The sequence below is a fragment of the Aptenodytes patagonicus genome, chromosome 2 (genome assembly GCF_965638725.1).
Source record: "Aptenodytes patagonicus chromosome 2, bAptPat1.pri.cur, whole genome shotgun sequence".
Classification (NCBI taxonomy): Eukaryota; Metazoa; Chordata; class Aves; order Sphenisciformes; family Spheniscidae; genus Aptenodytes; species Aptenodytes patagonicus.
The window spans coordinates 23,202,545-23,225,433 of NC_134950.1; the positions used below are offsets into that span (position 1 = coordinate 23,202,545).

Genomic DNA, 22,889 nt, shown 5'->3' on the forward strand with positions numbered 1-22,889 from the left:
ATACAGTGAACAGTTTTAAATTGAAAAAGCGGAGTTCACTTTAAATTATAAATGAAAATTCTTCAATTTACCTGAAATGGCATTCTTCATATAAAACATGGTATTTATAAAGCATTTTTAAAAGGCAGCTAAGTATTCCCAAAATAAGTAATATCTTTTGGGGGAGGGGGGGAAGAGGCATTATAGTTCAAGCTGTGATGACTGCACTTTGGATGCCTTAGTAGATAAAATTTTGGGACATACTTTGTATCAGTAGCTTACTTTGCCTTGTCATGAAAGTACTTTGCCCAAAAAGTTGTGATTGATGCTAGTAGAGATTACACTTTTTCATTGCTTTTATTATTTTCAGAACTACTAAATACAGCATGAACTTGCAGATTGTTCTCATTCATGTCTTTCCAAAGGAGAACGTGGACAGGCTTGCCTTTTTTTTTTTTTTTCTTTTCTTCTGAGTGGATCAAAATTACTCTTAGACAGAGCAAGCTTTGGGAATGCAAAGCTGTGCTAGTAAGCCTGTAAGGTCGGGGTCTGTCCAACGGTGTACTAAAGGTGTGCGCTGCTGCTGCTGCACCTCCATTAATTGCAATTAGCCGAGAGAGCTGTTGTGAAGCCATAGGCCACCCTACGGGAACACCCGTTCTGGCATGCCGCCTTGCCCATGGGTCTTCTCCCCTCCCTGCTGTGGAGTGTCCTGCACCTCCGGGAAGTGCCGCCACGCTTTCATGACATGACAGTGGACGTGATCCGGCGGATCAGAGTCCCTCCCCATGCAGAAACACCTCCGCAACTCCTAGCGCGTATGTTTGTTGTGAGTGAGCGCAGGTAAGGGGCCGTGGGGACTGGGGCAGGACAGCTGCTGCGCCAACGGGCAGTTAGGACCTAAGGAATGAATACATCTTCCACCACCCGTCGTGGAGCTTGTTCTAAATAGGACATCGTAGGTACAACTGAGTAATCTGAAATCTTGTAAAATCGTGCATAATGCTGTATTTCATATGTATGTTTATTCTGCTTGTAAACTATTTTGCGGTTCCGCAAGTGCTTTTCCCTATTTCAGTATCATGTATACGATGTAATTAATTTATATAAAACAAAGCTAACAGAAGTTGGTGGATTTTTGTGGAGGTGCAAGAACAGCCAACTGCTGTTTTGTTAAACCCTTGTGGTACATTCCCTTTGCAGTATTTTTCCTTTGTGTATTAATCTTTAGGCACCATGTAAGTAGACGTTTGCTGTGCATCTGTAAAAGGGCAGGTGTGACTTTAAGAAGTTATCCCCAAATACTTGAACTCCTTTGTATTGCTAATTATATTAATTTGTGGTAGTTCTTAAACCTTGTCAAGTACTCAGCAGGACAATCCCTTATTTGGGGAATTTTGAAACAGCAGCCAGGATAATCAGGTTAGGGGGCTAAGACAACTGATAGGCAGGTCAATGTTATTTAATATGATTAGTATGCTTGAGTTTTGCTGCTTGTTGTTTACTGCCCAGAAACTCATGCGTCTCCCTCTTAAACCATCAGCACACTCTGCATTACACGCACCAATATAATTTGTCAGTGTTAATGGGTCAGTTGGGTTTGCTCTGCATCAATCAGTGTTCCTCTAATTGTTTGCTCTGGACAAAAAACTGGAATCCCTGGTACTCGGTACGCTGAGTGGAGCTGTTCTTAGATGTGAATATTAAGCAACTTGTATGGGTATCTCTGGGTAATAAAACTTAAAGGCTGACTCAGAAAGAGCAGTAGTCAGGTAACAGCAGATGTTGTTAGTGTAAAACCACCTTTTCTCATTTACTGTTTGTGTGTTTCTGGTGCGCTGTTCAGTAACTTGCTGTTTAGGCATTTTTCTGCTCCTCAGAAAACTCGATGTAAGAAAACCAAAGCTGTTCTTGTGCTTAGGACCAGCACGGTCACCCATGCTGCACAGATCTCGCCACTGAACTTTGCTCGCCCCCTGCCCTGGTGAGGCTTCAGCTCCTCTCATGAAGTGTAGAAAAGCCACAGGAGGCAGATACTGGTCCAGAGGAGCCCAGCTGGCCTGGCTCCCACCTCCCATGCTTGGGAAATGGGGAGAGGGGAGGTCTCGGTCGCTCTGTGGTGGCCAGGTGCCTTTAAAAAAAAAAATCTGAAATTCTTAATGACAGAGAACTAACAAAACCGAAGGTTACCTTTCTGGAAAAGGATACCAGAATCCCTCAAAGCCCCTACCTGTGCACTATGTACCTTCCCTGGCTGCGGGGTGTTTGGGGATGTTTGGCTGGTGCTTGGACTGGGGAGCACCAGTCAGCGGTCGCAGGGAATGGTGCACAGTGTCTATGGACTCGTCTCCACTGAGGAACACCAGGCCTCCAGGTCCTCCTCCTCTTCCTCCTGAAGGGACCACCCTGGGCTCCAGGCTCTTCTCTTGGCCTCTAAAGAGTGGCTCGGTCCTGCTTGTGTCCTGCCTGATGGTCTTCATGCTCATAAACTTTTAGTTCCCGCTCACTGGTGTTTGCTTTTAGATTTGTGTCTTTGATTTCAGGTCTTCATGGCAAACCAGACCATACCTATTTGGTGGGACTTGTCTTCTCTTTTTCCTATGGCCTATTTGATTGTTTTGCTAAATGACCCACCATGTCTACAGGAAAGCGGCCCAAGGGCCTGGCCGGCTTTGGGATGAGGAAAGAAGAGGAAACCACTGAACTCTGATGGTTCCCAGCTCTGGGTGAAATATCTCTGCTTGCAAGAAGTGACAGAAACAAATGTCAACAGTACTTTCACTCACGGTGTTTGCACTTACAGGCCTCTGCAAGCACCTCCAAGCACTACACCTATGTATGTCTGTTACGCAACTACTGCAGCGTGTTCTGAGGTCTGTATTAGCTCAGGAGGGATTAAAAAGGCCTTTTCTTTCTTACACAGGTTGCTCTTTCTTGTACACTTTTAGAGTGCCCACCTCTACCCAGTAATAGACACTTCAGGTCATGTCTCAGTGACAGCTACCACTACTATTTCAACTCTGTACACGTTCTTCAGTAAATACTTGCAACAAAGCAGTTAACTCCCTCCACTAGTTCATCTTCCATTATCATCTTTCAGAGGCTTGTCTAGGATTTTCTCCTAATTTGGGGTTGTTAATTTTTTTTGTTGTTGTCGGTTTTGGTTTTTTCCCTACAAAAGGGACCATCAGTTGCAATCAATGCTCTACTTCCCTCAGTTTTCTCTCTCCATCTGCCTCGGCAGCAGTGGAGGCCTGTAGACCAGGGCAAGCAGGCACAAACCTGCGTGCGCTGGTTGCCCCCCTCAGACCAGAGACCGGCTCTAAGCACCTGCGTCCTCTCCCTGGTCTCGCCGGAGACCAGGTACCGGAAAGCCCTTCGCCGCTATGAGCCTAACGGTGCGGGGAGGTCTCCTGCTCAGCGGCCGCCTCGCCGGGGCCGGGGCCGGGGCGTACCGCCTTCAGGCCGCGCCTAGGCGCTGCCGCAGGGCCCGGGACTGCCGCCGTAGTGCGCCCGCCCCGCCCCGCGGAGGAGGGGCGGCCGAGGCCGTGGCCGTTCTCCCTTCAACCGACGCCGCCGCTGCCCTCTCGCGGCCCAGTCGCCGCCGGCCATGGGGGAGCGCCGGGGGCGGGCGGCCCTGCAGGAGGCGGCCGGGCCGGAGCGGGTAAGGCTGGGGCCGGGGTGGTGGGGCCCCGCGGCGGGTGCCCCGGGCGCGCAGCCGCTGCCGCCCAGCGGGGGCGACCCGCCCGCCGCCCGGGAGAGGTGCCATGGCCGTGCGGGCGTCTCCGGGAGGCAGCGCGGGCGGCGGCAGCGCGGCCCTGCCCGCCGCTGGGACATCTCCGGCTTTGCAGGCACCTGCCCGGCTGGGGCCCTGCCCGAGCTGCCGGCTCCAGCCGGGCGCCGCGGCCTCCCGTACCGCCGGGGTGCCGGCAGCTGCTGCTGCCTCCCCGCCGGGCCAGGCTTCCCCCGGGGAGTGCGGGGCAGGCATGGAGGGGTCCCGGCCACCCCGACCGCGGTAGCTTCACCCCTGCCTGCCCCGGGGATCTACTGACGCGGCTCCGTGGCGGCGCTTTGGATAGCTCTGGAAAGGGCACAAGGTTGCCCTCATGTCCTTGTCCCGCTCGGGCTCAGGAGGGTCTTACCTTTCAGGCACCGTGACGGCAGGGAGCACTGAAAACGTACGTGTGATGAATAAATACAGTCAGCCAGGATTCGGCCAGGCCCGGGAGGCCCTGGCTCACCTGGCGCAAGGCCTGGGCAGCGCAGGGCCCTGCTACCCTGCGGGGGTCTGGGCTTGCAGAGCTGTGCCTGCCTGGGGCTGGGAAGGCAGAGCTTGTTCCCTCTGTCCCGAGCTGCCATGGAGGCAGGCATGGATGTTGTCAGGTGGTCGTGGCTTCCCAGCCCCTGTGGACCAGGAGAGTCTGCCCCCAGGAAGTGTCTGAGCTCCATTCTGGGTTCTCCCCAGTATGACCCTGTGAAGCCAGGCTGAGGTGTGTGAGGGTAAAGGATCTTTACGGCAGAGAAACCCACGTGGTCTTCCCAAACCTTTGCATCTCAGCAGTACTCAAAGTTTCCAGAAACTGGGTCGTGCTGTGTTAAATACAAGCCTAAAAAAACCCTTAATGTTTCCTTCTGTGAACAGCGGCATGCTGTATGTACCCACAATGAAGAGGTGCTCACTCTGGCCTGCCAGAGGCAAACAGTAGTCCTGTGCATCCCCTTGGGCATGCAGAACTAGCAGGCCTTGTGCTCCTCAGCTGCTGTGCTGTGAAGCCATCTCTCTCGGGAGTGCTGGTGATCTTCCCAGTCTCACCGCTAGCATGGCCTGCACTCCCCAGGGCTGGCCTGAAGCCTTTGGGAGCTCGTGGGATGCACGTGCAGCCTCTTACCGGGGTGTGGAAGGGTTCATGGTCACATACCGTGACATGGTATGTGCCTCATCACAGTGCTGGCTCTGCCAGCGCCTTTAGCTTTTTCCCTGGCTATGATTGATACAGGGCATGTAACCGAGATACTTGCACACGTAGCCCAACAGCTATTGCTGTGGGGTGGTGGTTGTACATGTGTATATATGTTAATTGTTTCCTAGTTTGCCAAATTTGAAATTAATGGAAAGAGCTTCAGTACCACTAGGCAGTCTTTGTTGTCCATTGGGTTTATTGTCATCACCAGAAGAGTTTATCTCTAGCAGTTGCAGAATAACTGGGATGTGATGTACTGGAGTGTGTCCAGCAAAGGGCTGATGATTAAGAGACTGGAGCATCTGTCATACGAAGAGAGGCCACGAATGCTGGGGCTGTTCAGCCTGGAGAAGAGAAGGCTCTGGGGGATCTCATCGGTGTGTGTAAATATCTGAGGGAGGGAATAAAGGAGACGGAGCCAGACTCTTACTCAGTGGTGCCCCATGACGGGACCAGAGGCAATGGGCACACACTGAAATACAGGAGGTTCCATTTGCACGTAAGAAAAGACTTGTTTATTGTGAAGGTGGTCAAATGCTGGCACAGGTTGCTCATAGAGGTTGTGTAGTTTACATCCTTGGAGATTCTGAAACCTCATCTGGACGTGGTCCTGGGCAGTCTGCTCTGGCTGACCCTGCTAGAGCAGAGGTTGGGCTGTGCCTGCCAGCTTCAGCTCTTTTATGCGTTTGGCTCATGTTGTCTGAACAGAAAGTAGCATGTTCACATTGTAAGCTGGATGCTCTTCATTATTATGGCGGGTGTTGACTCTTTTATGCACCATCATAGGATTAAGGAAAAGATCCAGGGTGCAGATTGAGAGCAGGAGGTGTATCGGCCTAGTGACTGTTACCTTCTCCAGCTCCCGTACCCTTGCCAGTGCCCCCCGGGGCCAGGAAGGCAGGGCTGGGAACACGTTGTGCTCCTTCAGGCAAGGTGGTGGCTGCTCTGAAGCCCCGGCAGCAATCAGAATGTGCCGAGCACCTGAAATTGAATTAGAGAGGGATCTTCCATGAATTTTCAGCTGAGTTGTACCAAGACATGTACTGCATTAACAAACAGGCTAGGTAATGATAAAACTGGCTAAGAGGAATGGAAACCAAAATGGAGATACACAGGACTGTCTCGTAGCCAGGAGTTGCCTCCCTGCCAACTTGGAAATGGAGCCTGCCTGTGAAACTCCTCTCCACCCCAGAAGGGGTTAGGGGAGGTGGGTTGAGGGAGAGGTTCCAGTATGGTGTAGTCTCTGTGGGCTGACCCTTCCTTTTTTACAATTTAAAAAAACCAAACACCTATTTTTTAAAAACCTGTACCATTTTCCAGTTCTGTGTGGTGGTCCTTCTCAGGGTCGTGCCATCACTCTGAGTCTTTGGCTTCTGGAAGCCATCCTTCTGCTTTCCTGCCATCGGGGCTCTCCAGAGCGTACACACTGCTTCACAGGCCTTTTCTTCTTCTCTTGCCTTTCTGTCTCACTGTGCACTGACAGTATTTCTGGTGTGTTGAGCCCTCTCTCTGTGGCCTGCGGCACGGCAGCTGTTAAAGGCCATTGGAAAAATGGCAAGTGCTCCTTGTCTCAGTGTTGGTCTCCAGTTTTCCTGCCATACTGGAACTTTGTTCTTCCTTTGCTCCGCTTCGCTTCTGTACACCAGAAGTATTTTTCAAATTATCTCCCTGCATTATGGGCCTTGCATGCTGGCTTTTGAGTGGCTCAGGAACATCAAGGCTGGGGTTAGTAAGTGCTAGTCCACTTTGTTAGGCCAAAATAAATACTTGGGGATAGTCCCCAGGCAGTACAGAAGGGTTTTGCTCAGGAAAACGCTGGGCTAACAAGGAAAACCTTTGCAGTGTTTCCTTTTTCAAGGATGATGGCTGGTGCAGAAGCAGATGGAGGTGCTAGCTGTGTGGCAGGCCCTGAGAAGGTGTGTGCAGGGTGCCGTCCCTGCCGGGCCCAAATTCTCCCCTGTGGCATTTCCAGTGGGTTACTGCAACTGTCTCTGTGTCCTGGGAAATACAAAAGGCCTTGCACTCTCATGGCCTTCAGCAGAGACTCTGCAAGATGATGCTGGGAAATTTGTCTCGTGTAATTGAGTAATATTTAAAAATATAATAAAGTGGTAAAATTGTAACCCAGAATGTGCTTCCTGATGTGTTTTCTTTGGGAATCTGCGGTACATATGCCAGCTATGCAATGTGCATGTGTGTTTGATTTTTTGTTTGTTTTTTAAATGTGAGTAGAATTATTTGTTTGAGGGTATTTTCCAAATTGAAATAAAGGATTACTTTTTATTACGTGAGTGGTTACAAGCAGACTGGGTAGGGAAAGGACTCTGGCACCTCCTAAGAGGGTAGAAGCAATGGTATTCAAAACCTTTTGCTCCCCTTCCCTGCTGTAATATATATTATAACTCATATACTGCCTGTGGTTAGTTATCCTCTGCAGCAGCGTCAGTGGGATCTCAGAACCGACCCAGAAGGGCGTCCTGCTGGCTCAACTTTTGATCAGTGTGAGTCACCAGCCCTTCTGGAGAGGTTGCAGCATGCTGTCCTGACAGCTCTTCACAACGGTTGTCTTCAGTAGGTGCTTGGTGATGTGCCTGGCAGGGATGCTGTCTGGCGTTGATCCCGGGAGCAGATGTCCCCAGCTGGAGGCGAGGTGAAGGCCCTGCTCATGGAATGCCCTTTCTGCTGCTATTCACTGGCCTGTCTCATAAACGTCAGCTGTCCCTACCTTGGCTGGGCTGGTAGCTCTCTGAGGAAGAGCTGTGCACGGGTGTTTTCCGGGAGCCTGCGCAGAGGGAGCAGGGTGGGGATGGGTGACCCCAGGCAGGGGTTTTCCTGCTGCCTGCTGTTCGAAAGAGAGGCACATAGCTTCATATTGGCACTCGAGGGACAGCCTCCAGATTAGCCTCCAGACCTGCGCTGGTGTGTGGGCTGCCTTCTGCTCACCGCAGGATTGCATACATGAACCTCCATGCAGAGACTCGCTGTGGCACAGGGCTGTTCCTCTACCAAACGGGATTAGTTGCTGTGATCTCATGGCATTTTTAAGAAAGTCCATCTAGGCCCAAGTGGCTTGATGTAAAGCAAATGATTTGGAGATAACCTGGGCAGTGAGCCTCGTGGAGCTGTGCTGGATGTGGGCTGGCGGCAGTGTGCGGTGACCTTGCACATATCTCCCCGTGTGCAGTACCGCAGCGGCTGATGTCTTTTCCCGGGGCAGATTTCCTCCTCGTGCTGCAGAAAGGCTTTCTGTTTGGCACGCAGGTGTCTGGCGCTTCCTGGTGCTGGCACACCTGGGAGGGGCGGTTGGTGCGAGCCGTGCCGGGTAGAGCTGGGCAGACAGGCAGTGCTGCTGCCCCAGCAGTGGGAGCACGGATGGAGGGCAAGGGGGCAGGTAGCTCAGGGACGGGTAGTACGTCCACCCGAGGGGGGCAGGTGAGTGTCTGCGTGACACGGGTGGCTTTTGAACCACACCTTTGGGATATGGGGAAGAGGATGAATAAGTAACGGCAACCTTAACCAGAACTGTGCTTTATTTTCAGAGCTCCTCTCCAAGTGCTGCTGAAAATGGCTTGGATCATGACGAGGAGCCTCTTCTCAGAAAAAATCCCCGCCGGTTCGTCATCTTCCCCATCCAGTACCCAGACATATGGAAAATGTATAAACAGGCTCAGGCCTCCTTTTGGACAGCAGAAGAGGTGAGCCCTGGGGCCAGTGGGTGCTCAGACCGGGGTCCTGGCACCTCCTTTCTAGCTCTGCTGCTGGCTTCTGTGTTTTAAGGGTTGGAGTTAATTGCATCGAACGTGAGGTGCCTGCACCAGGGCAGGACTCCCTTCATGGACAGTGGAAAGAAAGCTGCTTCCACAGGGCAATTCAGCGGAGCTGTTTTAGGTGTTTGGTTTAGGATGAGGTGGAATTGTATCCTGGGGCGTTTCTCTGGTTATAGAGGGACCCTAAGTCAGATAGCTCTGATTTGTGGTCAGATAGCTCCTACCCTGCTGTGGTCTCTGTACCTGCAACTAACTCCTTGCCCGTGTAAGATGTTCTGGGCAATTTCATGTAAATGCTGTTCTTTAATGTTAGGCACCTATTTTCCAGAAAGATGGTGATAATCAGGGACACTTGCTAAAAATGCTTCTTATTGACTCTGATTGCCCTAGGTAGATACTTGCCCTGTGTTATAATGCAAGCTGTAAGTTTTTCCACGAGGGTGCTGGTTAGCCAGACCTGAGCAGTACTCAGCTCGCTACACTTGCAGCAGCAGAGGCTTTTGAACACTGCACTGATCTGAAGAGATTACCTGCCAGCTGAGCTGGTTGTTCCAACTGAAAGCTTCTGCAGCCTTTGCTCGTTTGTGAGCAGTGAACTGCAATTGCAGAGGAGTGAGCTGAAAGCACTGGCAGGCTCTAAATAGGCCAGAAAGCAACCTGGGATGGTGAGGAGCAGCTGTCCATAGAAGTGCTATTCCGTTGCCTGTGTGGGAGGCTTGCTGCCCTGTTGCAGCAGAGGTTGATTTAAGCTGTTAAAGAAAAGGCATTTAAACTCCTGCCTGATCAGCATTGCCCTTTTACCATATTACTGGTTCCTTCTGTCAGTGCATTTCCAAATGAACTGGAAAGTTAACTTAAAACTGATTCGTGTTGTATGTGTTTATATACACACATATATGTGTACATATTTATACACACACACATATATAAGTTTTTAGGCCTCTGTATTTTTCACATCTGGCCCTACTTAACTGCTGCTGTGGTTCAGAAATCCCTCCCTCCCCCCCAAACAAACAAACAAACAAAGAAGGCCTATGCGAAGGAAGTTGTGGTTTTCTACTGTGGCTAGAGTTCAGCCTGGTAGACAAGAGCAGTTGCACAGTGTTTGCCCCGTGCCATTCTTTGGCTGAACACCTGCCAAAGGCCATCTTTTGGCACACCTGGGTATAGGTTTCTTGGCATATCAGCATTTATTTCAAGTAGATTTTAAGTGTGAGTGCTGCTTGTTGGTGCATGTTCATACTCATGACAAGAAGATACTAATGCTTTTCAAAATCCAATTTATTTATAATTCAATAGACACTTTTTTTTATTCCAATACAAAAGTGTAAACTGTGAAGCAAACGTGATGTTACTGTTGCAGAGGGAGGCAGCAGTACTGCAGTGTGTCTGTTGTCTTTTACAGTCACGTGTTTAAATTCTCTACATGTAAAGATTTGAGAGCAAATGCCAAAACTTTGCCTCAGTCATTTGACTAGGCTGCTTCTGTTCTTACAGAATGACAAATTCAAAAGGGCAATAACGTTTGTCTTTTTTCTTTTCATTAGGTTGATTTGTCAAAGGACCTTCCTCACTGGAACAAGCTCAAAGCAGATGAAAAATACTTTATCTCCCATGTTCTGGCATTTTTTGCAGCCAGTGATGGAATTGTAAATGAAAACCTGGTGAGAAGGCTTTACAGAGGGCTTGAATACTTATTCATTTTATTGGCTTATCGGCTTTTCATTTTGGTTTTCTCACATTAATGCATAAGTTTATTAAATGTGTACTTTTTTTTTCTTCCCATCATCTCACATTTGCCAAGGGGAATAAGCAGCTTGTTCTGCTGGAGCCAGTGTCTGAGTTAAATTGGGTCAACTGTGGTCAGCAAGACTCCAAATCACATCACTCTTGGACAGTTTTTGAGCTCAGCCTTCTGCCTGGCTGTATTGATCCGCATTTCTCAATGAATTAGTAGAACCCTGTGCTTCTTCCTGTACTTGTGTTAGATGAGAAGTAGGGAGGGATTGTGCTGTGCCATGCTCTGGTTTCTTCATTTTGGTAAAATCCATTTTGCTCTCACTGAACGGCATCCTAGAATCTTTTAGGGCTGCAGATGGGTGCTGCTAAAAAGGTGGGGAAATCTTTCCACTGAAATCAGTTCTGGGCTGCAGAATGTCTCACCACAGGTTATCAGTGGTATCTGACTGCAAATGCCCAGTTTAGATCTTGAACGTCTATAACGTGTAGAATATGTCATAGTATATGTGCATATATTATATGAACATGTCTTATGTCATACTGTTTATTTTTTTTAATGATGAACAAAAAGTCTGAGGCTTTGTTCAATATGAAGTGTTTACTATTGCAATATTTTTCTGTTCTCCTCCTGTGTGCCCTCATGCTTCACTGCAGCTCTCTATCCAATATGCACAGCAGATGTATTTACTTCTTGCTAGCTTGCTTTATTTTCTTCTGCACCACACCTATCCTATTGACATATCTGTGAATAAAGTAGGGCTGAACTGCTCCCATCCTTTCTCTGTGGTAGAGATCTACTGTTTCTCCCATTAAGCTTAGAGTTCTGTCATGCAGGACTGGTTTTACTGTACTCATTGCCATGCTTTCTGGTTTTGGTAGGTGGCGCGTTTTAGTCAGGAGGTGCAGATCCCAGAAGCTCGTTGTTTTTATGGCTTTCAGATTCTCATTGAGAACGTTCACTCAGAGATGTACAGCTTGCTCATAGACACCTACATCAAAGATCCTGAGAAAAGGTAAACCTCTGGATGTGTTACAGACCCATGGGAGATCTGTCACCTAGTCCAGTGGCACCGTTATTGGGCAGCAGCAGCTGCCTTCTGTTTCATACTGACTTACTGGGGGAGTTGGGGACGGTTCCCTAAAGCTTTCAAGGCCTGCATGCCTGACTCCCAAAATGGAGAGAAGTATTACTGACCAACAGACTTTTGTGGAAGTGTCAGAAGGTTAGTTAATATTTGTATAAATCTTTGATTGCAGGAAGTGCGAACTATGTGAAGTGTTGTTAAAGGTTAGACAAGCTCCTTGTGGTTATTGTGCTCCTGAGGTGCTTGCTCTCACATCAGCAAAGGATCTGCCTCGGGAAATCGAGTGCTCATGATCCAACTGGTGTTTCTAACATATACTAATCAATGTATTGCATCCTTTCACCTTTTTTGTTGTCAGGGCTTTTTCATACAACTTGAACTGCTTATTTTTAAAGTATTGGGTTCTTTGGAGAGCCCCATCACCTATGTTGTCTGGAGAACTTCCTAGTCCAAATGGTAATACATTTGAAAAGAAGCACTTTCCCTCAGAGACTCCACCATGGTGATGGTCAGGCAGAGCTTGGTTTCCCACGGTGGCATCCTGTGTGGTGACAGTGCGAGGACTGCAAGGTTTCCTTTGAGGTGTTTAGCATGGGAACAGAGCCTGTGCTCTTGGGAATTGTCCAGTTCCTTTTGTGGAGTTGGGCAAGATGAGGTTTAGCTCTGTGGGTAGGAAGTGGCTGCCATCTGGCTTGAAGTCTGAAAGGCAGTGTGGTCTGGTGGGTGGGCACTCCTGGAATGGGACATTTGAGTTCACTTCCCATCTCTGCAGCTCTGCAGCTCGCCTCCTCTGAGACCTTGTCGCTTTCTGCACATCTGCCACACCTTGTTGTCAGAGATCATCACCCCTTTGGGGTGGGAATGGTCTCTTACTTGGGTTAGTTCAGAGCCTAGCATAATGGGTTCCTCTGTCTGGTGGAGCCAGTAGGGACAACCAGGGCAGATTTACACAAATCACTTCTTATTATTCTGATGTTTTCTCTTTGTTTTCTTCTATAGGGATTTCTTATTTAATGCTATTGAAACAATGCCTTGTGTCAAGAAGAAAGCAGACTGGGCTCTGAAGTGGATTGAAGACAGAGAATCCACTTTTGGTGTGTAGCTTCTTAAAAACTTGTTTCTGTTGCACATGTCAGAAACTAATCCTCTGGGAGTGAGCTGCATCCCTGGAACATGAAATGAAATTCTTCACAGATGATGTAGTGGCTTGTGGGTCTCTGGTTTAACTAAAGAACTAGAAGTAACTTCTGGTGAGCATGTATGTTTTTATCTTCAGCTAAAGCAATATAGTAATCGCAGCACGTGCTAGAATCATGTTACGAAAAATGCTTGTGGGTTTCTCTGTCTTTTTTTGTCTTTATACCGAACAACCCTAGTTTCTTCAGTTTTTGCTTGTAGACCTTGTTTTCTAGGAGTTCTGATTATTTCTTCCCGTTGGCTCCTATTTTGTACTCCAGTGTTCAAAACTGGGCAGCTGAAGTCTTGCAAGTCCAGGCTTTTTCTGTGTTCATGTTCATATAGACAAATTCGTGTGTGATCTTAGCCTTTTTTTGTGACAGCATGACTGAGCCTGGGCAAAAAAGATTCAAGAATCATCTGTCTCTGATGTTTCTGGTTTGCTGTTGGGACCAGGTTTCTAGGTTTTGTATCTCATTTCAGAGCTGGGACACTGGCTCAGCTTCCATCAGCATGGTGCAGGGCATCCTTTCCAGTGTTCTGCATTCAGCTTACATTGTTAACTCTGAAGGATGTGTTGTAGCTGAAATGAATAATGGGCAGACTCTGGTGAATTTTCTAAACCAAACATCCTCTATACTTAGAGAAAGTGTAGGAGATGGAGAAATTCAGCCAGACAAACAAAATAAATCTGAATGTCATTCTTTTGCAGCATCTGTTGTTCACAGCTCTTGTTTGAGTGGGGTTCTTTTTGTAGCTGTAGATTCTCCTGTCCTGGAGCATCCCATTGCCTCCCCAGTCTGGCTTTGCTTGCTGTGTGTGGAGTCCCTTCTTCATCTCCTTCATTTGGCTCCCAGCAGCGTGGAGTGTGCCAGGAATCAGAAGGTTCCCTAACTCAAAAAGCAATGTTCCCCCCACCCCCTGCCTCCAAACTTCATGCATCTTATCCAAATTTTTGTAAAGTACTACTACTTTGTAAAGTACTACTCTACTAAATTTCTAGTCTTCTGTTTTTTTCATCTTCTTGAGAAAACGTCCCAAGTTTAAAACATTTGGGGGGCCCAGGTCTTACAGTTACGGATTATGAGATATGGTATATGAAAGTGGTTGGCTGGCTTGTTTGCTTAGTGTTTCCCTCCAGCTTAGGGACCTGGCCTGCAACTGGGTCTCCGCAGCTTTGGTTGATTTCTTATGCTGAGGGTTCAATTGCTCTATCTGTTCTGTGAACTCTCAGCCTCCCAGCGTGCGCTCACGTTATGTGGTGCTGCTGATGGGTGATTTTTGTTTCAGCATAACTCATTTGTATGATAGCTAGTCAGGTGGAATGTAATAAAAACCATATCGATATTCAGTCTTGTGCTTCATTAAACCTATATTGTATGAGCAGCCTTCCTCCACTCCTCTCTAGAATTAACCTAGGAGATTTTTAGCAATGCCAGACAAATTCTTTCCTTAGTAACTTGTAAGTTCCTTAGATACTTGTAAGTTCGTGTTGCTCTTCATGCTTTTTTCCTAACTTGAATTTCTTCAGATGAGCCAGCAGATGGCATTTGCATCTCATAGAGAAAGTGGGACATCTGGCTATTTTGGGGTTATTTTACTTTTTAAACAAAATTCTATGCAGTTCTCACTGGGAAAAGGCACCAGCACTTAATGCAAAAGCTCTTCATGTTAGAATATACCCAAGGATCTTGTGAAGTTGTTTAAAATAGAGTGCATGGAATGATGTGTCATCACCAAGCAGTCAGATGGTCTTGTACTCTGAAGAAATACATTCTTGTAGAGAACAGGGAGAACTGGGACCAATAATGCTGTGCTTTCCTTGGATGGGTGGGATAACAGGTGGGACAACATAAATAGTTATTTGTGTCTTGATGAATTATGTTCTGTGTTCTTCCACTCTTGTAAGAATATGGTTTTATGTAAATTCTCAACAAGCAGAAATTGAGGTGTAGGGTTTTTTGTTTAATTTATAGGAGATTGGCTCTTCTCTCAGTTTTGTCTATTAGTTACACAGCCATTTTCCTGCCTTTTAGGAGAAAGATAAAAGAGTACTAATGTCTTGGCCACTTTGGACAGTTATGTTCTTTCCCTTCTGGCCTGTGGCAGTTTCAGTGGGTGTCCTGGTTCTTCAGTTGTGCTGGGGTTGCCTGAGGTTAAGTGCTGTTGCGTGTGTAGACCCTGTATGCCTCGGGATCTGCTGAAAGATGTGGTCAGACACAGCACCTGGTGCTGCAAAGGGGATTGCTCCTCTCCAGCATCAGTCTGTCTGATGCAGATGGTGCGTCTTGCTGACGAGCAATACACTATTTTGTGTCTAACTGAAAATGTGTTATGTTAAACAGGTGAGAGAGTGGTTGCCTTTGCTGCAGTTGAAGGCATCTTCTTTTCGGGTTCCTTTGCTGCTATATTTTGGCTGAAGAAGAGGGGCCTGATGCCTGGACTGACTTTCTCCAATGAACTTATTAGCAGAGATGAGGTAACATGTCATGTCCTACATACTGTCTGGGAAGGAAAGTGAGTTCCCAGGGGAAGGGCAGAATTATATTCATAAACATCCCATAGTCTTGCCAGAGCGGCCCACCTCTGGTGGCAGGGAGGGTTGGAGGGAGGGTGAAGAGAGCAGAAAGCAGTGTTTGGGTAGGAACCAGTGAGAAAGAGAATCCGGCAGTGAGTAGGGGATGCATTTCTGGGTATGACGGAGCCTTTTTAATGTTAGCAGTGCTGGAGGCCAAGGAGGTGGTAGAAGTCTGAGTAGGTTCTCTGCTAGCCAGTGTCAGCAGCAAGGTTTTCCAGGGAAGGTCCACTGTCCTGGTAGGACAGAGGTCCTGGTTACCTGCCAGGTAACTGCAGGCCGTGCTCCCTAGAGCTTCTCCTGCAGTAAGCCTTCTGCATCTGCTTTAACATCACCTCCTAGGCAGCACAGAGAAGAGGCTTCCTTTCCCCAGAGCAGTGCCTGACCCTGTTTCTGCAGCCTGGTGGAGGAGCTCTAACTGCTGATGTGTAGAAAGATTGGAGTCCTGCGAAGGAGCAGGCTATTCCCAGAATATTTGTAAAAAGGGGAAAGAAGCAGACTTCTAGCTGTAAGTTACTAATGAACTTAAAGCCTAGGTGCTGCTATGTGGCGCAGCAGAAATACCTGTTTTTAAAGGAAGTAAACATAAATATTAGCAATACCCCAATGCATAGTGTGATCAAAAAGGTGGACTTTTTGGATTGAAGGGGACGTTTGTTTTCCTGTGCTGTGAAGGGAGGCAAAGACCTGGCTGCCCAAGGACTGGTGTGGAATTGCATGGTCCCCAACTGCAGTGGGGGCTGGCTTGGGCAGGGACCTAGTTAGGATGTGACTCTGAGCCTTGCTCTGCCTTAACTGCTTCAGTCAGGTTCAAGTGGCCTCCTTGTACCACTCCCCATCTGCCCCTAGTTGTGGGTCCCAGAGCTTGCAGACAGCCTTCTGCATCCGTTGCCTGGCAAGCTATGGCAGGTTGCTGCAGAAGCAGCAGATATCGTTCCTCTCCATGTTCTTGTGTTACTGCACAGTGATAGGATCTCCTGGGAGGGGGCAGCTACAGGCCTGCATTAGAGGGGAGTGCTTCTTAGCTTAAGACGTGATGTGTCTGAGGGGCTGCATGTCAGCACACCGAATGTGGCAGGCCACGTGCTGACAAGTGCCCTTTTTTTTCACCGCTTCCTGCACCACTGCCTGCCAGTTGGCAGCAGTTGCTTACGGTTGGGGCCTGTCTTTAAGGCACTGCACAACTTATGGTGCTGTCAGCACTGAAAAAGCAGAAAGACCAGTTTTGTATGCAGTATAAACATGCTAGTGGTTTGAACTTACCAGAGTTGGCCTAAAAGAATAAAAAGCTTTATCATAATGGAAGTAATTTCCATGGATTAGATAAACTGATTTGAAAGGAGGCATTTTACAAGATGTCTTTAATTTAAAAGACGCTTTTGAAGAAAGTGATATGATCAGTAAGCAAAACCAAACAGTTCTTCAGCCTTGACCTTCCTTGTGTCTTCTGTTTCTGTGAGTCATCACGAACTGATCCATTCGAGTGAGAAAGTATTTGTTAGAAGGATCAGTTGCAGGTGAATGAGATGTGAGTTCCTCTATACAGCAGTGTAACTGTACTTCTCTGCAGAGTCAAGCACCAAAAGACTGAATTTTTCTTGAGCTCTGCTGGCATAATTCCAACTGCTGAGCTGTTACAAAGGGTAAGGCTTGGTGCACACAGCACCTGCATTGAAAACCAGGAAATGCTGTTACAAAAGCAGTGGCAGTAAAAAGAATCCACAGTGGAAAATTACACAAACTGTTTTCTGATGCACGTGAACAGATAAATGGTTAATGCTCAATGTTTTTTGAGCTGCAGGCTCTGTTCCCAGGCTGTTCTTTGAGCTGGTGCATCTCTGATTCTTAAAGGTGCAAAGCTGCTGGGACCACCAGTCAGCAGAGCACACCGGTTCGGGTGAGAAGCTAGGCATGTCCTGCATCCTGCTGGTGATGGTGCCCTGGACAAGACCACGGGAAGCCCTGCAGCAGACAGCTAATGCTGTCCCTAGAAGGGGAGTATTTCCCAAATTATGTTGTTTCAGGGCTGTTTCATGACCTGAAGCACAAGGATTTTGTAGCCTTTCCAAAAAAGTTTTCGCATCTTGGTTTTGTTTTGACCCTTGTTAACAATAGCACTGGGTTGTCTCGTAGCCCATAGTCTGCCAAATCCTTCTGACTGGTTTTCACTCTGGATGTGCCCTCATGGTGCTTATAGGCTGTAATCACCACCTTGCTGTTGAGAGGAGAGATGGCAGCACAGTGCTCCTTTAGTCTAGCAGCAGTGGGTATGGCTGAAGCCAGAGGCTCAAGCTGTAGCCAGGCAAGCTCAAATAGAAACTGAGGCACCTCTCGGAGCAGCTGTCTGGTACCCTGCTCAGACTGTGAGAGATTGCTCGTGTCCTGATGTTGTCTTATCCTGGCTGGAGGCTTTTCTGGAAATCTTGGGAATTAACACAATTTCCTGGGCTCTGTACAGGATAGCTGGGTGAAATGTGGAGGTGAGTTGAGTTGGGGCACAGTAGCCTTAAGTATTACAAACCTATGAACATTGTAGTAGCAAATTCCTCACAGTAAGTACACATTGTGTGGAGAGATGACTTGTTAATCTTGGATTTGGTGACTCTAATCTGAATCTTTCTTTCTGAAAATGCTGTGAGGAGAAGCAAAGGAAGACAGGCTACTAAAAGAACTTAAAACAAGTATTTCTGTACAGGTATCTCGAAGTGGAGAGCAGGTAAACAGTCTGTGTTAACTGGCAGGTAGTTTTGCAGGTCTTGATGTAGGAGTCTTTCTGTAAAAGCATCTGTGACAGGAGGCAGGGATCCAGCAGGGCTCTGTGTAGGATCCCTCACAGTAGAGCAGCTCTCAAAAATACTTACCTGCGAAACACGTATGCTGAGCGTTATTTTGGCGTAGGTGTCATATGTTAGATTTCAGATGTTACTAACTGGGTTGTAAACTAAAAGTGCCTGCTACACGTGGTAACATTAAGACTGTCAAAGAAGCAGGAGGCTAGGAAGCTTCAACCTGAATGAGGCTGCCTGAAAGTAAGAGCAAACTATGTGGAGGAGGGAAAAACTGACTTTTTTTTTCATTGTTCTCTGTTATTTCAGGGTCTACACTGTGATTTTGCTTGTCTAATGTTCCATTATTTAGTGAACAGACCGTCAGAAGAGCGGGTCCGTGAGATCATCATTAATGCTGTTGAAATTGAGCAGGTAAGCCTGGCCATGACAGCATTGTGGGCAGCGCAGGACCAATCTTATGTGCAAAAATAGACAAATTAAATTCTAACTTGGGATTCCGTATTTGATACTTGGCTCAGGCCTGGATCCCTGATGCGTTATGCAATCCTTTCCCTCTTCCTTAATGGTGACAATAAGAGTCAGAGACTTTCTGATTCAGTTGTCAAGCAACTGGGAGAAGCTGAAGCTGGCAGCTGGTTTCCTCCTTAATGACAGAAAGGAAGAAAGGCTGTCTTAGTATAGAATAGAATAGTTCCAGTTGGAAGGGACCTACATCAATCATCTAGTCCAACTGCAACTGTTTCTTAGAGAAGAGTTTGTTTACCTCTGTCCTTTCAGGATCTTTGTCTCTCCCTACTGTGTACACATCCCTGCTTGTCCTCAGGAGAAGACAGGGTCTGTTCTGGTCACGTGTACCATGCTGGGTTCTGACTTTTTCTGAGGTTGCTGTCAGGTTCCTTCACATGAAGTGCTACCCATCTGCAACTACAAGTTTCTGCACTGCTGAGTGTTTGGCAGGATTGTAATTTACTCTTTCTTTTCTGTTGTCATCTAACTACTGTGATGATGACAAATGCCCCAACTTTGCCTCACAACACTGAGAGGTATTGCATCAGTGCCTAAACATATACGTGGCTGGGTTCAGCACTCATATATATCACTATCCTCTCCGATCTGTTGTTCTATAATGGCTGGAAGCCAAGGAAAACTGGAGATTTCTGGATCTATTCCTGCTCCCACTAGTATGGTCTGTAGGTTTTATTGAACTTGGAGCTCAAGCTTACACTGAAGCTTGGGATCTTACGGGGGGGTGGGGAAAGGCAGATGACAGGGGCAGTAACAAAAATTCTTGTGCCTTTTCCAGAAGAACATGCTAAAAATAAAGGAAGATACAAACAATTACTGAAAACAGAAGACAGTTGTTGAGTTTAGTGATGCAAGTTATTTATTCAGACAACTGCCTGGGGAGCCTGGAATATCACAAATTGTGTTACTGTGAAACACAGGTGTCTTCTCTCCTTTTCCCTTAAATTTAATTTCTCTAAATATCGTCTGTATTTTAACTTCTAGGAGTTTCTAACAGAGGCGTTACCTGTTGGTCTGATTGGAATGAATTGCACTTTGATGAAACAATATATTGAATTTGTCGCAGACCGGTTACTGATGGAGCTTGGGTTCTCAAAGGTAAGAGATACAATTGCCCGGAATGCTGGCCTGCCAGGACAGCCCAGGAAAGCTGTCAGCACAAAGCACTCTCTTAATGTGCCTGGGAGCAGGTCATATTTAGTGCTTGCACTTTCTGTGAGTGACAGCCGAAACCACAGCGTTAATATATATGCTTCACTATTTAAAAGAGCAAGAACAATTTAGGCCATTGTTTCCCTTCAGCGGCTCTGTAGTTTTGTAATGGGAAACTTATGCTGTGCTCAAGTGCTGCAGTCCCTGAAGGATAATAAGCACCTTGCGCGGGTGAACTTCACCATGGACCAAACTCCTGGGGAGTGACAGTACTGAACTTGCTTAGATAGGTGTCCATAGATCCTACAGCATATTACGGCAAGGGATGATCTAGTTTGGCTGTTTTGTTTGTTGGGGTTTTTTAAAGCATTGTTACCCTATCAGAATCACCAGTGTAATAGTGTTTCGCTTCCCCAGGTCTTTCATGCAGAAAATCCTTTTGATTTCATGGAGAATATTTCTCTGGAAGGAAAAACAAATTTCTTTGAGAAGCGGGTTTCGGAATATCAACGTTTTGCTGTTATGGCAGAAACAATGGACAATGTCTTCACTCTGGATGCAGATTTTTGATAACTTGGCAAACGAATGGTGACTGTTTCCCTCTCCCCATCTCACTTTCTGCTGTGAAGTTGTCTTCATTTCTTCTCCTGGAATTGGAGTCTACTGGGATTTTTTTCCTGGGTTTTCATGTTGTTTGTCTGAGGAGTAAATGTCTCTGTGTCATTTAAAAAAAAAAAAAAAAAAAAAAAGAGGGGTCCTTTTTAAAAAATTTATATGGCTTTTTAAAAAGATGGCCTTTTTAAAATTCCCTTGACTCATCTGCTGTGATTGCCGTCTTTAAAAATTACCTGGATACTACTACTTTTTTAAGACTTTGGTAGTGTTTTAAGAAAGCAAACTGCTTATTTACCTCATGTTATGGTATTTTAATATGAAAACCAGATGAGGTATCACTCTATGTATATATGTTGCTATAAATTATTTTCATAGTTTCTATTTTCATGTCTATAGATTTGGTCTAGAGTAAAAGCTCTTCCCCTTCGTCCTGCCACAGATAATAAGTGAATGTGGGAAGACATTAATAAGGTATGAACTATAAAATCTTATTAAACCCAGGGATACAGTTTGATCTCCCCATTAACCTGGGTTCTGTCTGAAAACGTTTTTACTCTGGTTGCAAACCTGATGGCTGTTGGTAGGAGTTCAAATCAAATACATACGATTTTTGTCCTACAGCTGTTACTGAGCAGGTCAGTGGACTATGAATGGTCCTTGAAAAGGCAAGCCTGTTAATAGTGGAGAAAAAAACGCATCCTGTAGTTTTTTGGCTTGTGCTGCCTGTTTTTCCCTGCTTCTCTGAACAAGTGCCTTATTAAGCAGTCTGTACTTGTGCTGAGTTGCAATCAGCATCTGACACTGGAACAGCCAGCGGTGGGTGTCTTCCCTCTGGCATGGTGGGTGACTTGATATTCTCCCCTTCTCGGTTTCACTTGTGCATTGATGAGGTGAGAAGGCATATCGTTCCAAGGGTTTATCCCTTGAGGTGCTACAAACATACTACTTGGGCTGTAAGGAAGCACCAATAACGTATGAAGGTACTTCAAGTTGCGTGTTTAATGTGAACCATTGAAACCATTGTCACAGAAGAGCTTCTGGAGGAAAGTATTAAACCTTTCAAAAACAAATCTTGAAGTAGTATGGATTAGCAGCATCTTACAAAGGACTACTGTTTGGTTTTTGGTGTGTTCCAGTGTGTGCCTGAAAACTTTAATTTCTTGATGTCACGTGCAGAGAATGGAGCAATTGAAGAATGGCTAACATACTGCAGTGGTACTTGGGATGGAAGGAATACTATTCAGTTCTAGGTAGATTATTTACAAATAGATACGCTCATTTTTTTCAAAGGTGAAGTGAGTGTACATGAGCTAGACAAAGGGTTCTGCTTTATTAAACCCAAGCATTTTTTCATGATGTTCAGCAATTTGTATAAGAGCTTTTGTAAGTCTTTCTTATTGTTGCAAACATCTTGTGCTGCTTTCGATATGCCTGGCATGAGATGAGCTGACAGCCCAGGGTTATCAGTGGTGGGGTGATATAAGTGTTATTTCCCTGCCAGCCCAGATCAGCCATAGCCTTGGGTACCTGAGTTCATTAAATAGGTCCACTGCCTTAGCGTAGTTTCTAGTGAACAATTGTCCCTGATGTAAAAACAAGCAGCAAAACTGACTCTTTTTGTTTGGTCTCAGTAAAAGATCATGAGTATGTAATGAGCATGGAAACAGGACAGCTTTTTTTTCCTACAGAAGGGCCTGCATCATTTGACATGAGGCACTTGGGGAGGGCAGAGGGGGACCTGGAGAGTACAGAGAAAAGCTGGAACTGGTGTCCCTCACTAACATCCTGCAACTGCAAGAGAACTATGGACTCAGAAAATGCAGCACCTTTCGGAAATACTGCGTTGATGGGGGAGAAAGAGAAGATGTTGTAAATGGGTCTGTTGTTGGAGGAATGGAACCTATTTTTATGTCACTAAAAGTACTAAAAAGCATTTGTTTTGAGTGTTGTGAATTAAGATGAGAGTATACAGAATATTCAAATACAAAACTGCTATGTGCTCAGGTTCTGTTAATGTATATGAGAACCAAAGTCTGGTACAACGGCTCCCATTCCATTTGTGTGTAAAGTATGTATGTAGTTTCAATAAAACTTGAACGTGGAGAGGAGCATGCCTTTGTTTGCTAGTTACGTGCTTTCTTGTGAAATCCAAAACGATAAAATTGGGCCATGCCAGAGTAAGACGGTGTTCACAGCTTTTGGGTTGTGGGGGAAAGTTACGAGTGCTCCATACGCTGTCTTGCACTTTGTGAGCTCTTGACTTGCTGTTTCTTGTTCCCAGGAATGGGGTTTGCAGTCTAGGGAGCAAACAAATACTTTTTTCCCTGGAATTTCCTGGCTCAAGGAGAAATCTCTTGGGAGTCCCTTAGATTCAAAGAAGAAACACTCCAGAAATGTAATTTCGGTGGGTGGTATCTGATATCTGATATATCAAGGGCATCGTGCCCTCGGGTCGGGTGCCCTGACTGTGCCTGGGCACAGCAGCGTGGGGTTCAGCCCCAGCTCAGGGGCCAGCCAGGTCTGCC

General features: G+C 46.6%; 1 protein-coding gene across 1 annotated transcript; it reads left to right on the forward strand.

The window, feature by feature from the left end:
* The first annotated feature begins 3,582 nt into the window (after positions 1-3,582).
* Positions 3,583-22,472, forward strand: RRM2B (ribonucleotide reductase regulatory TP53 inducible subunit M2B). The gene is made up of 9 exons (XM_076329314.1): positions 3,583-3,643; positions 8,480-8,635; positions 10,255-10,371; positions 11,327-11,460; positions 12,532-12,626; positions 15,054-15,187; positions 18,379-18,483; positions 19,582-19,695; positions 20,167-22,472. The coding sequence occupies exons 1-9, from the start codon at positions 3,590-3,592 to the stop codon at positions 20,317-20,319; spliced, it is 1,062 nt and encodes a 353-aa protein (XP_076185429.1). The 5' UTR covers positions 3,583-3,589; the 3' UTR covers positions 20,320-22,472.
* The last annotated feature ends 417 nt before the right edge of the window (positions 22,473-22,889 follow it).